We start from the raw sequence: 17,087 nt of genomic DNA, 5'->3' as shown, positions 1-17,087 counted from the left end.
CACATGTACCAAGTGCAGTGGATGGTTGGCATATTCATAAAGATGCTTGTTTGCATGTCAAAGAAAAAAAGGTGGTCAAAGGGCAAGGTCAGTCCTTTGAATAGTTTTATAAAATAATTAATTTTTTCCAAATTTCTCATTGCTCCCCAAAGTTTATTTTGAGTCTGTTAAAGTTATGACCTATTTCTTACTTCTTTTATTTTTAATGAGTCTAGATTCCCATTATAGTCAAAAGGGATCAGGCCCTGGTTGGGGCACATGCAGGAGGCAGCCAATCGATATGTCTTTCTCATATTGATGTTTCTCTCTCTCTTTCTCTCTCCGCCCCTGTCCTTTCACTCTCTCTAAGAATCAATGGAGAAATATCCTCAGGTGAGGATTAACTAACTAACTAACTAACTAACTAAAGGGAACAAAAGGATTGATTGATTATATGATATTTTGAAGGCCTCGTGTCTTCTTTTTTGTAAATCTGCCGCTCCCCTCTTTCCTTTAAGTCCGTCAGCATTTGTAGGAGACCATATGCACGTGGGCCTGAGTACTGTTGTTGGCCAGGCTTGTGGCTGACCACAGAGTAAAGGACTAATGCCAAATAAATACAAAACCAGGTTAACTGTTTTTTCCGTCTTTGTGCATGTAGATTACAAAAATTCAGTCAGAAATGGATACAAGCAACTCTTTTCCAAAATCTGTCAGGAATAACATTTATAAAACACTAGTTTAAAAAAAATATTCTGAAGTTCAAGATGATTAAGAAATAAAAGATCTTAGAAATATAGTCTCTTCTCATAGAGCTCATTATGCATTGGTATTTTTAGGGAAACTCTTTTTTGTGTGCGTATTTTTAACAAGAATGATGAAATGTTCACAGACGGGTACAGTTGCTTAGAATGAACTGCGTACTTATCCTGGGGGTAAAGGGGTAATGTGTATTGATTGCTGAGATATGTCTAACTAATGACAGCATTCCAGTTGACTAAGTCTGCAGTATTTTAGAGGAGGAAACAAGCAAAAATGGTGGCTGTGTTTGCTGCTAGGTTAATGTGGTACCAACACATATAGATCTTTCAAAATTTTTATTATTTTAGTCAATCAAATTAAGTTATTTTATAAGAAGTGTACAAGATATTAAAAGGTAAGAAGAATATTTAGATAGACTAACAAAAAGCCATATTCAGTGTCCAAGTGGTTTTGAAATGTGAGGGCCCAGAATACTTGTCTTTTTTAGTTTGATCCTTTCTCTTTAGCTACAGTAATTAAGTAGTTAGAATTTCCTTTCAGTTTTTACTGGCTTCGTCTTTCGTTCTCCTGAGGGTAGAGGTCTATTTGCGTACAGTTGTTTAGTCTTGTGTTTTGCTGGCCCAGACTGGCCAGTGCAGTTGAACTCCTTTCTTCCATGCTGTGATGGAAATAGAGAAGGCTGGCTAACCTTTTCCTCATGGGACTACTTGCCATTTCCCTCGAGGCGTGGGCAGCTCCAGTTTGTTTCTCCACTTGGCACTGTAACTCTGTGGTCTTTGTATGGATTTTTGAGGGCATTTGCTGCCAACTCTGTAGAAAGCTAAGCATTTGTTGTTTCTCTCTGGTCCCAGATATAGGTGGATCTTTGCCTTGCTGCTGGCATAGGATAGGGCTGGGACCAGGTTGTTCCAGGCTTCCAACTTTGCAATATGACTCTCTCTGATAAACTATCTTTTGATGGTTGGTTGGGGATTAAATAAAGAGTTTTATAATCAGAATGGATTATAAGACACAATGTAAAGTCTCCTTTTCAGAATATCTTTAAGAGAAAAGGTATATGCCCTGGCCGGTTTGGTTCAGCGGTTAGAGTGTTGGCCTGCGGACAGTAGAGTCCCGGGTTTGGTTCCCACTAAGGGCACGTACTTGGTTGCAGTTTGTCCTCGGCCCGGTTGGGGTTGTGTGGGTGGCAACCACTCGATGTGTCTCTCTCACGTTGATGTTTTCCTCTCTCTCTCTTCCTGTTTCGCCCTCCTACTCTATCTGAAGATAAATGCAAAAAAAAAAAAAAAAAAGTCCTTGGGTGAGGATAAAAAAAAAGGAAAAAGGTATAAATTCTTATCAGTATAAAATAGTTTAGAGGCAGAAATTGATTATTTCATTCAACTCTGACTCAAGAATATTATAGTAATGAAATAATGAAAAGCTTTAAAATTGCTTTATAACTTGTCTGTTACACATGTGAGTTAATTGCTATCAGGGTCAACTATATCAAGACTAGGAAAATATTGAATATTTCAAAGAAAATTATCATGGTTTACATTTAATTGATATGCCTTTCAGAAGGACATAAAAGAAAGAGTGGATTTCTTTTAAAATGGAAGTAAGCCAGTGATTTTTCTTGTTTTATAATAGATTTAAATATAGACATAAATCATATTTGTGTAAGCAAAATATATAATGTCAATTTATTTAATGTCGATTTTCCCCATGAAAACCTTTCTGATTTTGAATACAATGCACAGAGACTAATACTTAGTAGTTGTCCTGTTAATGTTTCTCTGTCTCATTCTCTTTTTTTAATAGGGCCGAATTGTTCGGATTTGAAGCAGCCTATGTACTTAGGATTTGAGAGAGATGTCTTTAAAACCATAGCAGATTACTATGGTCACTTGAAAGAACCTTTGCTTACATTTCATCTTTTTGATGCATTTGTCAGTGTTTTAGGTAAGTTGGATTATAATGAGCATTTATCTGCATTATTGACATTGAATCATTTCATTTTTACTATCGTGAGATGCCATTAGCCAAACTTCCATAGCATTTTTGGGAAAAAAAAAAAAAATGAATAGGGTACTTGGCCTAGTTGGTGTCCTGCTCTATTATGAAGCTCAAAGCAAGGGCCACTAATTATTTCTTAAGAAAAAATAATATGTCGTATGTCATTTTTATGCAAAATGTATGGCTGTTGTTAGAGAAGAATGTAAATTTGATGTTTACTGTTCATGAGTAAATCTGCTACTCTGGATGTGATGTCATAAACAGTCAAGAATGGGAGATATATTTTCATTGAGAGATCTAATTTCTTCTGATGAAAGGAACAGAATTTTATGGAGCTATTTGTTATTTGTGACATGTAAAATATGGTAACTTTCTCATTCTCTAAAATTTGTTGCTATTCCTCATGTAGATTTATATTTCAGAATTTGTACCATCAAAAAAACATGGTAAAAAGGAAAAAAAATCAACATTTGCTATAGGTCTTTCTGATACTTTTCTTTTTCTAAGAAATCAGATTTTCCTCTCTGCTGTTAAGATTGTTCAATAAGTACTGTTGTTTTTTTGTCAAAAGGTTTGCTTTAATCACCAGATAACTGGGAGATAACTAGGTGGGTTTCATACTCTTATGTAAATTTGTAGGAATGAGCATACTGTTGTATTTGAGTATTGTGGGGTTAGCAATCTTTCCCTTCTCTTTTTCCTGCTTTCAGTCTTCTTGGAAAGTATGGATGCTGTCATAGCATTCTAACAAAATAAAGTATTACCAACAATATGTGAATAATTTACCTGATCTCATAGCACAGTACTTTATATTTTAAGATTTTATAGGTTTTCTGATAGTAAAAACAAACAAACAATTATAAATCGTGTACATAAGAGTGAGTTTGTTTTCAGAGAGGCCAGTATTAGGGAAAAAATGAAGGGATTAGTCCTATTACTGAGTTTTGAGGCCACTGGGTCTTCTTGGTATTTTGTTTTTAACCAAGAAGGACTAGGGGCTTATGTACTTATGAGTATCATGTCTAATGATGAATACTTCCTATTGCTGAATATGGGTATGGACTGATGGAGTAGATTCTCATTATAGCCACTTAACTGCCATTATTCTACTGGTAAAAGAAGAATTCTAAAGACTGGATTAAAAATCACTACTTAAATTTTTTCCCCTCTTTTTCCATTTTTATAATGTCTACTGTAAAATTATTTGATTTAGAAACAAAAGAACGTGGAGCTAAAAAAAATGAATTCTAATTTGAATCAGTTATGTTTATGATGTCTCTGGTCTATTCTACCACAATTGTTCATTTTGAACTCACCTAGCAATTACAGCTGATTATTTCCAAATTGTTGTCAGAGTCAGCCACCCTCTAAAACATCATCTATTAGAGGGTTTAGTGTGGAGAAGGATAGATAGAAAGGAGGATTTATTGCACTTGGGTAGCAGCAAGACTAGACTAATGTGTGTGGACGTCATGATATATTAACTTTCCCTGATCCAGTCCTCCTTAAGTGACTATATTTGAGACACCCTGCAGTGAAAACCACATCCTTATGTAGTGAAAGAAGAAAGTCTTCTAGATTATGGAAGATTATCTAATATAGAAATCCTGTTACAGCCTGTGGGAAAAGAGATCTAGAAACTATGTATCTACAAACTAGATGTGTAGGTTGAATCCCAGTAGGGTTAACTCATTTCTTAAACCTTTAACTTCCTTTGATTGGAATAGGATGCCATTGGGTAAAAATATTTTAAAGTAGGTAATCAGTCAGTTGTGTGTAGAAGCTAAAAATCCTACAGCATTTTCAATGGAAATGACTTTCAGTTCTGTTAATGAATTTCTTCTGAAGTCTATTATTTTACCTCTAGCATGAAATAATGCTAGTCGATGCCAAAGCTGTGACCCTGAGAGCAGTTAGTCATTTTTGATATATGAAACAGGACATCTAAGAGCTCTTAAAGAAAAAAAGGAGACATTTTTTGAGATGTAAGACTTATTCTTTACTTACAATTAAAAAAAAAAAAGGAATTAATTTGGCTCAGTAGTCTGACCTACTATAACTGTTCACAATAGTTAAACTTAATTTTCAAAATGGCAGTGCCTTATATTAAGATCAGAGTTATCTGACTCTTGAATGAGTTGAATGAGGTAGTGTAGCATCCTTTACTCACGCTCCACACACACCCTGGACTCTGTGTAGCTTGCAGTAACTTGGCAGATTGAGAAAAGGGGCAGCAGACAGGAAGCACAACAGGGCATGGGGGCAGGGGAGAGTACTTTTGAAAATTGGGTGACTTGTGGGTTGTGTGTGTTATGATCTGAGATCCCACACTAGGGCTCTGTGGGCCAAATCTGGCTCATAAGTACATCTGGTGTGACCTCTGTATTTTCAAAAGAAATTTAATTAATTGCCAAACTCTAAGAAACAAGAAATTTATATAAAAATTTATAATTTTAGCTTCAGGAAAACTGGAAGATGTGGCAATTCTTGGCTTGAATTTTCAGTGGCATAAACTGCTGCAGCTGTGTAGTATGGCCACTAGAAGGAGCAAGTGTTTCAGGGACATGAATTCAATTTGCAAAGTCTCCAGTGCTCCCCTTGCTTTTCAGACGCCAAAGCCCAATTCACTTGATCCCTTTGCTCATTTATTTCATTTATGTGTTCCTATAGGCAGTTGAGCCCAAGACCTCTGGTCTATTTGCTAGTAGGCTGGAAGTCTGAGACAGTAGCTCTTTGCTATTCCCTTCTTCCTAAATGTTTAGAAAATGCCGTTGAAATTCACTAGACTGATTGTACACTGGATCATCTGACTCAATGGGTTGAGATCTCCTCCTGTGTTTTTAACCTAGAAATATCCATAAGGTTAGGTTTTTCTATTCTTTGGTTCTTTTGTCTAGACTCCAGTGACTTCTAGGAAATCCTCTAGAGATGTGTGCCATCTTTGCCTTGCTACCTCTTTGCACTTATGTTGTCAAGTTATCTTGGGGTCCTTATCCCTTTGTTATTCTGAAGGGAAAACAGTCAATGTGTCCCTCTCTCTCTCCCTTTTCCTCCCTCTCTCTCTACCTGAAGATAGATAGAAAAATATCCTTGAGTGAGGAAAAAAAAAAGATGCAGGTGAGCCAAGGTAAGATTATTGAGTCCCTCCAAATGTATTGACTACTGTTACATAAAGATTGTTAGCAAAAGTGGTGTTAGGTACTCCTTAAAGGTGGAATTTTAGGGAAATGCGTAGGTATTCCCTGGCTATAACTAAGTATATAAACTATTTATAAGCATACTGGTAATCACTAGGATGATTGAAAAAACTTTTGGGAAAAAATTCAATACTTTTCTCCCACCACTGAGCGCAATAAATTCTAGCTGGGTTAGAGAATTAAATGTAAAAAGTGTAAATTCTAAAATATAGTTGATACTTATCTGGTGTTGGGGTAAGTGAAGGACTTTCTAAGCATAAAAGCAAAAGAAGTCATAAATAGGCTAAAGCACTGGGGCTCTTCATGTAAGAAAGGGCATCATCTTGTTCGTGGGTGAATCTGTATCTACTGTTAAGCAAATCACAAAGACATCTTGTTTGCCTTTCTTTAAAAGCCTCTAGAGAAATAGTCTGTCTTGCTGTGTTTTTCTTTAGGCAGGATGTTATTACCAATTGATATGTAGTCTGAGTTCTTTTGGCTTAGTATAAACCTTTTCCTTTTTATACCTTTTTTCAGTGAAAATGAAACAGTGACATGTATTTTTTATTCCCTTGTTTGTTCAAACTCTGCAACAAACCCTTCTTGAATCTCTTGTTCTCTGGTTGAACAGACATGGTCCCAGTGGCCCTTCTGGGAACCCCGGGCCCTCTCAAAAGTCTTCATATTTCACTCCTTTTTTGAAGCTCCTATAAGGAATCGCTTATTGTTAACATTACACGTTAGTGGAATAATTAGGTCTTCTTTGCAAAAATGAAAATGATTTAAAAATAGAAATCTGATGTAACCATTGGGGAGTGAGAGCGAGGTCAACAAAGGAAGGTCATTATGGCCAAAGTGTCACCTAACCTCTACTAATATAGACTATTTACATTTTTATTGATTTTTAAAATTTATTTAAGCTTGGTGGAATGCTCCAGTAAAGGTACTTGAGCATGGAGTTTTCTTTTTGTTTTTTAAATATGTTTTTATTGAATTTTTTAGAGAGAGAGGGAGTGAGAGAGAGATAGAAACATCAATGTGAGAAACATCCATCAGCCACCTCCTGCACGCCCCCTACTGGGGATCAAGCCTACAACCTGGGCATGTGCCCTGACTGGGAATAGAACCAGGACCTCTTGGTCCATGGGACAGCGCTCAATCCACTGAGCCACACTGGCCAGGCTGATTTTTATTACTTCTATCTAAGGAACAGTTGTATATCTTTGAGTATTAAATTATTTATTTTCTTATTGTTCCTTAATCCAGCTAAATCACGAAATATTTTCATGATTGGAAAAATTCACAGATGATTTGGTGGATTTAAAAAATTATCTTTTCATTAGTTTATTCTTATTTTACCAGTGGAAAGATTACCAAGCTCAGGCAACTTGGTTTGTTGAGCTAGTTATATCAACTTTGATAAATTGCTCTGCCTTTCTGGGCCCCCGTTTTCTCATTGATAAGTGGCAGGAATGCCTGTCATACTAATAGATATGAAAACATAAAACTTAGAGCAATGGGTAACATTTTCCTGCTAAGTATCTTTTCTTTTTGTTTTGAACACTACAAAAATTGGAGCAGGGCATAAACTAAGATAGGAAAATCGTATGTTGCTATCTAGTCATTTCTTCTCTCAAATGGCAGGAAGATTTTCTATGTAAAACTACTTGTGATAGATCTCTACAATCTATGATTAGGATAAGCACTGTTATATCATTCTGAAAAGGAAACAAGATAACCTCTGGGGCTACAGAAGGCTCTTGTCGTTTTCTCAAGAGAAGGAAGATTGAGTATTTCTATGATGACACTGAGATTGTAGAAATGATGGAACATGTAAAAGTTATTCTTTTAGCTTCTGTTTTAGCAAAGTGAAATGAATCCAAATAATAAAATAGTTACAACAGTAAAACTCATTGGCTATAAAATGAGATAAGAATGCTAATGTCCTTCAGAAGTTCTTAAAATGGAACCTAAAAATTCCAAGACACTCTTTAAAATCACTAATACTTTATGATCTTGAAGAACCTGAAAATACTTGCTGAAGATGTCTCGAGTTCAACTGTATTTTACAGCTATATGGTCTCTTGCAATCATTTTTTGCTGAATCCTACAGTGTGTTTTTGTTATTAAGCTGTTATTGAAGGGGGTGGGATGTGGGGGTGGGGGATTAGGTAATGGTCAGCAATGAGAAGGAAATTTGGAAACAAAAATAGAGCTCAGATTAAACTATTTTTGAGACTCTAAGCATTCCTACATGTATTTGAAATGAGGAAAGCAAGGCATAGTGCTCCAAGATTCAAAGGCAGAACTAAAAGCGAGTCCAGCTTTGACATTTGAAGAGATTGAAAAATAACATCCTTGGGACTGGTTGCCAGGAAGGACATAAATTATAGATACGTCAAACCTCAGCCCTTTTATCTTCTCTTTGATCACGTCCATACCACTTCATGAATCACTCACATGCTGAGTATTTTCATTTGTTATCCTCATCTCAGATCTATCTCCTGAAATCAAGACCAGAGTATCTGTCTGACTTCTGGCTGTGCATTCCTAGATGTTAGTTATACAAGAGCCTCAGTTCAAACTCAGTAGTCTGTAAGCCATTGTTTCAGAAACTGTGAGTTGGATGTGAATTCTATGTACTAGAACAGCATTAAAAAACGTTAAAAAGACATAGAATAATATATAAAATATCTGAGTGCATTGTCTATAGTAAGAGTAGGTATTTTTATAAACGTTTTTGTTTTAAATACTGTGAATATACATATGCATTGTTACGATGTAAAATATATTATTCATTTTAGTTGTAAAAAAACTTAAAAAAACAGAACAAAAAACCTGCCCTAAATTTTATCCCTGCCTATCTACATCGCAAGGTGATTGTGAGGATTTAATGAATATGAAGGTATCTCAGAAAGTATAATATTGCTCAAATATTACTATAGTAATAATAGTTCATTGTCACAAATGCTTATATTGTGCATGGTTTGTCCTTTATACTTAGATAAAACAACACATGGTTTGTTCTTTCCACGTAGATTAAAAATACCTTTTACCTGTGGCTCATATTTTATAGAGTTATAATCAGATTTTTATTCCTGTGTGTTGTGGAATTAGTATTTTAAAGTGGTTTGAGTTTCTTCAGGAATAAACTACATTCTAGTTTTTACTTTATGAGAGGGAAACTAGCAGTAGTTATCACCTGGCCTTTATTTTTGAACTCTCAAGAAAATGGTTTTGTATTGCTCTCCTTAGTATAAAAGAGCTAGCTTAGGTTCTGTTACATTCAGAAATTCTCTGTTCTTTTTACTGTTTCTACTCCTTGCCCCCAAGTTGAAGAATGTAAAATGGTATTTTCTTTGACCATCTATCCGCTTATTAAATGTTTGTGACACTCTTTGAACCAGCATTTCTACTTCTAGGAACGTATCTTTAGGAGATAATTGACCACATGGAAAAAGTAGGTAATTCAGCATGGTGTTTAGGAGTACATTCCCTAGACTGTGTGGGTTCAAATCCCACCTACCACTAACTAGCTGTGGGTTTGGTCAAATGACTTAATCTCTTTAAGCCTCACTTTTTAAAAACTGTAAATGGAAATATGATATCTACCTCAGAGATTGTTATAAAGACTAAATAAAATATATTAACGGTTTAGCACACTTTTAGGTACATAATAAATGTAATAAACTTCTATGCTCTTAATCTTGATAGGAGCAAATTGTCCTACTACAGGTAAGAACATGAATTTCACAAAATACTTCAGAACTTTCACTACAGCAGAAAAGAATTTTAAAAGTTTGATAGTGGTTTTGGAGCTTATTTTTCTTTTTTTAAAAATTAGAACTAATAATAGCAGCTAACATTTATAATGACGAAATTAATGTATAATGATGAAAATAGGTAGCATTTTTTATTTGTAATCTGTTCTACTTAAAAAAATTTTTTTTTCTTTATTGATATTTAGAAAGAGAGGAAGGGAGAGGGAGAGAGAGAGAGAGAGAGAAACATGGATAAGAGAACATCAATTGGCTGCCTCCTGCATGCCCCCCACTTGGGATTGGGCCCACAACCTGAGCATGTGCACTGACCGGGAGTCGAACCGGCAACCTCTTGGTGCATGGGTCGACGCTCAACCACTAAGCCACACTGGTTGGGCTGTTCTCCTTTTATGTGATATGTATAATGATGTGATAAACTGGGGCACAGCTAAATGTTCTTATGACTCAGCTTCTTTTCTTGTCTTTAGCATCTGTGTTTCTAACACTGACGGAATTCTAGGATTGTAACTTTTACACTGTTGCCTCTTTAAACATTCAAAAACATTAAAAAAATTATCAAGTATTTCCTTGTCAGTTTTGTAAATTTTCTAATAACTAATATTTCTGTGATTTCAAATTATACCCTTAATGTGGTTCAGAAATGCTATTAATTCATGTCTGCTTTATACTCTGGTTTTAATCTCTTTAAAAAAATATATATGTATTTATACACTAGGCTGGGGAAGGCAGGAGGAGGGAAGGAGGGGGTCATTGGGGAAAAAAGGAGGACATCTGTAATGCTTTCAACAATAAAAAATAAAATATATACTTGCTTAATGGCTACTAGAGCCTCAAAGTTTATTTTTTTCAGGTTCCTGGAGATTTTGCCAAAATTTTACTTCTGTCATAATGTAACGATGATAGGTAGCTGATAGTTGAACTTTTAAAACACAGTCCAAAATTAAAATGATTTTTTTCTAGGACACACATAGTAGCCCAAAAAAGTATGCCTTTGTATATAGAGTATGCTATTAAATAGAGAGTATAATGTTTTCACTGATAATTAATAATTGCTGACTATTCAGTTTTAGCACCAAATAAAAGCCAAGTAGAGTTTATTAAGAGGAGGTTGCTAATGGTTTTTTCCAAAAGCTATTCTCTTCGGGCAGGATAAGTAAAGAACACAACTGTGTATAGGAAGGGATAGCACATCGATATGAATACCAGCTGAATTCCTCGGTCAAGTTTTAACTACCTTGAGCTTTGGTTTCTTGTCTGTCAAATGGGGCAGTATTTCCTTCTTTATATTACAGTCAAAATGATTCAATATGAATAGATAAAATTGCTTAATATATAGTAACCAGGGACTAGAAGGCATTCAGTTATCTTACTCAGTCTTACAACATGAAGGAGCTTATCTTTGATTTTAATCACAAGGTAAAGAGCTTTTGTGTTTTACTTTGGTCAAATTAATATGTGTCTCATGAAATCTGTCACAAAGATTCTGTACTTCTAAGATTTTTAAGGTTTTATGGCAAGTTTAGGTCTCTAAGTTGTCTTAATTTGTTTATTTTAAATTGCTATTGTTTCATACATTTTAGTCCTACATTTTTTTTTCTTTACTGATTTTAGAGAGAGAGCAAGGGAGAGGAAGAGAGATAGAAACATCTATGAGAAAGAACATCAGTTGGTTGCTTGCTGCATGTCCCCCACGGGGCATTGGGCCCACAACCTGGGCATGTGCCCTGACCAGGAATTGAACTGGAGACCTCTTGGTGCATGGGTCAACACTCAACCACTGAGCCACACCAGCAGGGCTAAACAATTTTTTTTTCAAATAAATAAAGAAATATAAAACAAGTTTTATCTACCCACATATTAATCTTTTCTGATATTCTTCATTCCTTGTGTAAATCCAGGTTTTCATCTGGTATCATTTTCCTTTTGCTTTAAAAGTGTCCTTAATATTTTTTAGAGTATAAGTCTATTGGAAAAAAAATTCTCTGCTTTTTGGAGGAGCGGGCAAGGGGCCCTGAAAAGTCTTTGTTTTGACTTATTTCTGAAAGGTACTTTCAATGGATATAGAATTCTAAGTTTAAAGTTTTTGTTCTTTCAATATTTAAAGGTGTCAATCCCTTGTTTTCTGCTTTAAATAGTTTCTGATGAAAAGTCTATAGTAATTCCTTATTTTTGTTCCTCTGTATATAATGTGTCTTTTTTTCCCCTCTGCTTTTGAGGTTTTCTCTATCATGATTTCTATGAGTTTTAGGAATTTAATTACACTGTGCCTTCATGTATGTGGTTTTCTTTGTGTTTATTGTGCTTTGATTTGATGGCTTTCTTTGATCTGTTCATTTATAGATGTCATCAACTTTGGAAACTTTTTATTTATTTATTTATTTTTCATCCTTACCTGAGGATGTTTTTTTATTTTTTGTTGAGCTAGAGTGGGAGGGAGGGAGGGAGAGAGAGAGAAAGAGAGAGAGAGAGAGAGAAACATCGACGTAAAAGGGACACATCGAGTGGCCACCACCTGCATGACCAACCAGGGGCCGGGGACAAACTGCAACCGAGGTACATGCCCTTAGCGGGAACTGAACCCGGGTCTCTCTGGACCTCAGGCCCACGCTCTAACCACTGAGCCAAACCAGCCAGGGCAACTTTGGAAACTTTTGAGCCATTATTTCTTCAAATATTTTTTCTGTACCTCCTTCCACTTTTCTAATTACATATATGTTAGATCACTTGATATTTTCTCACATATTGCTGCAGTTCTGTTACCCTCCCCCTACTTTTTGCTCTCTCTACTTCTATTTTGGCTAGTTTATATTACTGTGTATTTAAGTTTCTTGATTTTTTTTTTTTTTTGCAGTATTTAATCTGTAATGGTTCTCATCTAGTGAATGTTTGAGGCTTAGTATTTTTCATCTCTAGAGGATCCATTTGGTTCTCTTTTATATTTTACATTTCTCTTTCACTGTGTTCATATTTCTTTTAAATATGTGAACATAGGATACCTATGAATATGTAACATTTTTCTGCTTATTCCTTTGTCATTTCTGAATTACTTTTTACTCTGGCAGCTGTATAGAGACTAGATTGTAAGTGGGTAACAAGGAGGAAGGAAGATGCAAGGTTCAGGCAAAGTAGCAGTTGGAAGTGGTAAGAATGAAATAAATTCTAGATTTATTTTCTCCACAAAGCTTTCCACTTTTTCCATGAAGCCTTCCATCACATTACCTTACAGATCCTTTGTTTTTCTAATTATAAAGAGAGTTAGATTTCACCATATCTTATTATATTTCATGTACATACAGGGTGGGGGAAAAGTAGGTTTAAAGTTTGTGTGGAAAATAATACAGTAATTAATAAATAATAATACAAGAATAATACAGTGTACCAAAAACTGTAAACCTACTTTTACCCCACCCTTCTATTACCCAGAATCCTCCAGTGGCTTCTCAGGTCACTTATAATAAAACCTGAAGTCATTAATGATAGTCGATAAGGTTCTGTGTGTCTCTTGGTTTCCTCTCTAACCTCACTTCTGATTTGCATATTCATTATACACTGGCCTTATTGCTGTTCCTCAAACACTCAAACATACTCCCACATTAAAATCCTTATCATTGATATTTCCTCTGCCTTGAAAATTTGCCTCTTTGATATTTCCCTGGCTTACTGTTATTCCTTCAGATGACTGCTCAGATGTCACCTCCTCAGAAAAAGACCTTTCCCGAAACACTAGTAGTGTTTTCCATCATTCCCCAGCTCCTTTCCGTCTTTATTTTTCTTCATGGCAGTTTCCACCTCACATCATATTTATATATCTTTTTGCTTATTATCTGCTGGAAGGAAGCTCCACGAGATCAGACAGGATTTTATTTTATTCCCCACTGTATCTTTTCCAAACCAGTTTCTGGAAAAGCCAGGGCTTAAGTAAATATTTATTAGATAAATGAAAGAAAGAATTAAAATATGATCATAAACCTTTTTTCTTTTCATGGATTTGATTATATAGAATTAAAAGCAGATCTATGTAGGTAATAATGATAGTCAGCAGAAATATTTCTGGTGAACATTAGGATCTGAACTTGGTATATTAGAGCTCCTTCCTTCTGATCCCTTTCTCTCCCAAGCACATGCATTGCCCTTGGGATCAAACCCAAGCTCCCTAATCTGGTATTCAAGGCTTCGAAGATCCAATCTCTGCTGACATTTTTAGTTCACTTCTATACCGAGCCCTTACCCTCACATCTTATGCTACATTCCTACTGAGTGACTATTGTTCCCTTAATATGCCCCTTGCAGATGTCTCTTGCAGGATCTCTTACATATACATTTTGTCAATTATTTTTTCTGGGTCTCCTTTTCACAGGGCGTATGCTCTTGAAAGGAAGGGACCTGGCATATGTTTGTAATTTCGAGACCTAGCATAGTTCCTGGCATATCATACATGGTCGGAAAATATTTGTGGAATGTAAAAAATGGTTTGCCCTGAAGTCAGAGACTAGAAACTTGAAAAGGATGAATCTGGACCAGTAAATCGGTGAAAGCAGTTTTATCTCTTTAGTGGGTTTGGAATGGCTGTGTCAAGGAACCAATAGGGAAGAAGAGTGTATAATATTAGAATACCCTAATTTCTAGCAGAATCGTACCGGGTAAGAAGAGATGGCATGTAGCACAGTTGAATCAGCCCCCTTAATTAGAAAAAAATAGCTTAAGTGGGAGGAAGGCTTATTGGATAGGTGTTATTAGAAAGAAGCAGAGCCATTTGGCCGTGGATTGACCATAGGAGCATTAGTTTTATTATTTAGTCTGTGAGAATCATGGAAGATGGTGATTTGTTCATCATGAGGAAATAATACAAGGGGGAGAATTCAGGGCGGCGATGACACATTCATGTTATCTTGGACCTATTAACAGTATGAGTGTTAAGGGTTAGGTAAGGCTCAACCTGACTGCTCTTGGTTCAGTGGGAAAGAATGCTATGAAAATTAAATTGTATCTGTCCAGGGTGTGGAGGGGAAAATGACAGTGTGTGTTCTATATATTTGTCAACACTAGTTTTCTGTGCTGATTTGTGAGTGACAGTGGATCTATAATCAATTGACCCAGTATAGTTGAATATGTAAATACGTTGTATATATTTTTAGCAATATATTTTGTAAAAGTATGAATTAAACATAGTAGAGTCAAGTAGGCTCTAGGTTTTTAAAGATTAAAAACTTCCTTTCTAAATCAGGTTTGTTACAGGAAGAGAAAATGGCCATTGAAGCATTTCAGGTTTGCTGCCTCCTCCTGCCACCGGAAAATAGGAGAAAATTACAGCTGTTGATGAGGATGATGGCAAGGATTTGCTTAAATAAGGAGATGCCACCACTTTGTGATGGTCTTGGCACCCGAACACTGGTAGGTTGAGTTCTAACATCTAACGTGATTTGTGTTTTTGGAATAAAATTCACCTGAGTAAAGTTGACCAGCTTGGCGTCAGAGGAAGGAACATGGCAGGCTTGCTTGAGGAGCCATGGCTTGGAATTCACCCAGACTAGTATTGTGCTTTTGGTTTTAGTGTCTTAAAGAACATAATAAGAGCAAAGAGTGAATAGAGTTAGTCTCTACTGTATCCTGCTGTATCCTGCCTACTGTCAACACAAAGAGAAGGTAGGGTGGACAGAAAGGATAAGTGATCTCCCAAGAAAACGGCACTCTCTCCTCCAGTCAGAAGGGTTGCAGAGCCATTGCTACTGTCATCGAGAAGAGAGATGCACCATGTACAGGGCTCAGAGAGGGAAGAAGTAAAAGATAGAGTTGGACCAGACAACTGGGAAGGAGAAAGAGAACTTACATCTCCTGGGCTGTGATCCAAGGGTCCATGAGTGAGGGGTTTTCTTAAATTATGCTCAGTTTTGCTTAAAATTGGGTAATTTTGAATTCTACTTTATAAATGTCAGCATGTATTTTAAAATAGGGTTTATGATTAGAATTGCTTATTAGCTAAATTTCTCTCAAAAAAAGTCTTGGAGTGAAATTGATGCATCATTGGTATGCGTATGTTATTTCCGTATCCTGGTAAACCCCCGTGTACCTCTAGGGGTCCACCGGCCCAGCTTTAGAAGTATGGGGTGAGGTCAGAGGAGCACTCGGTGCCAGTGGAGTGATTCTTGACCTTTTTGGGAAGGGGTGGGTGAGTAGATGGGTAGTGATTCTTGACCTATTTGGGAAGGGGGTGGGTGAGTGGATTAGCTTTCTGAAAAGCTGAAGAAAAGTTGGCATTTATTCTCCAGAAGAATACATGTGTAAAAGTCTGCATACAATTTCAAGGTATTCATGGATTCCATGGGGTCCGCAGTCTCCCAGAAAGAATCTCTGTACACATAAATGTGAGTGAATATAAAGTATCTGTAGTGTTGATGAAGTGATGTCTTATTAAACAGAATTACATGCTTATAGGTTTTGAAGTAAGATTGTCAGCAAGAAAATAAAGGAAAAAGAAAGTCCATTCAGAGGATAGCAATAAGAATGAAGTAGTTAATATGAATTCTGTGGTAGCAGCTGCTATAATATTTTTTATATTTCTGTTTACCATAAGTCTCTTCACTTAATGAACTTCTTGTAAAGTCTTTGGGTTTTCTTCAAGGGTCACTGTCAAAAGTACATCCAAAATCCTGGAGAAAATGACAGTTAAATAGGAAAATATATAGCAGGTTGAGGCACACAAACTGTTAGTAAATTTTAAAAAATCAATAATGAAATTAGAATATTATCAGACTAAATGGCTATAAAGTACATGAACTTTATCGAAAACCATCTGTGAAAGGGGTTTAAAGCTTTTCAGACAAGCATCTCTGCTGCGTCTCTGTGAGGTGAGATGCGCATTCTGCTCGTGCTGACTGAGAGATGACAGCGTGTGGCCGGGTGCCAGGTGGGATGTGCACCCTGTGCTCGGGGCCATTTCTCACCAACTAGTCACGCTTGCTTTTTGCAGATGAGATTGCAATCAATTCAGAGTAGGAAAAAAAAATTATTGGTATTTATCTAAAAATACCCCCTACTTTTTTTTTTTCCAGATGATTCAGACATTTTCCCATTGCATCTTGTGTTCCAAGGATGAAGTGGATTTGGATGAGTTATTAGCTGCTAAGTTGGTGACGTTTCTGATGGACAATTCCCAAGAGATTCTGAAAGTCCCTTTGGCCTTGCAGACCTCCATAGAGGAACGTGTGGCTCACCTACGAAGAGTGCAGGTAAAGGAAGGGATATTATCAAATTCTGTTGAAATTGTCAGCAGAAAGTTGTTTAAGCTTGGTAGGTTTATCGGTACTTTATGTTATGAGGATTAAGTGAATTAATACATACAAAAGAGCTTACAACAAGGCTTGGCACATAGTACGCACTACAAGATTGTTAG

General features: G+C 36.1%; 1 protein-coding gene across 4 annotated transcripts in view; it reads left to right on the top strand.

The window, feature by feature from the left end:
* The window catches only part of DEPDC1B (DEP domain containing 1B), a 62,419-nt gene that overhangs the window by 39,964 nt on the left and 5,368 nt on the right, over positions 1-17,087 (top strand). For all 4 annotated transcript variants that reach the window (XM_036279316.1, XM_036279317.1, XM_036279318.1 and 1 more), the window contains 3 exons: positions 2,545-2,685; positions 14,922-15,088; positions 16,747-16,923. In XM_036279316.1, coding sequence (XP_036135209.1) covers positions 2,545-2,685; positions 14,922-15,088; positions 16,747-16,923 — 485 coding nt within the window. The remainder of the gene's footprint in view (positions 1-2,544; positions 2,686-14,921; positions 15,089-16,746; positions 16,924-17,087) is intronic.

This window comes from Molossus molossus, unplaced genomic scaffold (genome assembly GCF_014108415.1).
Source record: "Molossus molossus isolate mMolMol1 unplaced genomic scaffold, mMolMol1.p scaffold_m16_p_3, whole genome shotgun sequence".
NCBI classification, from domain to species: Eukaryota; Metazoa; Chordata; class Mammalia; order Chiroptera; family Molossidae; genus Molossus; species Molossus molossus.
This window is presented reverse-complemented; position numbering and strand designations above follow the sequence as displayed.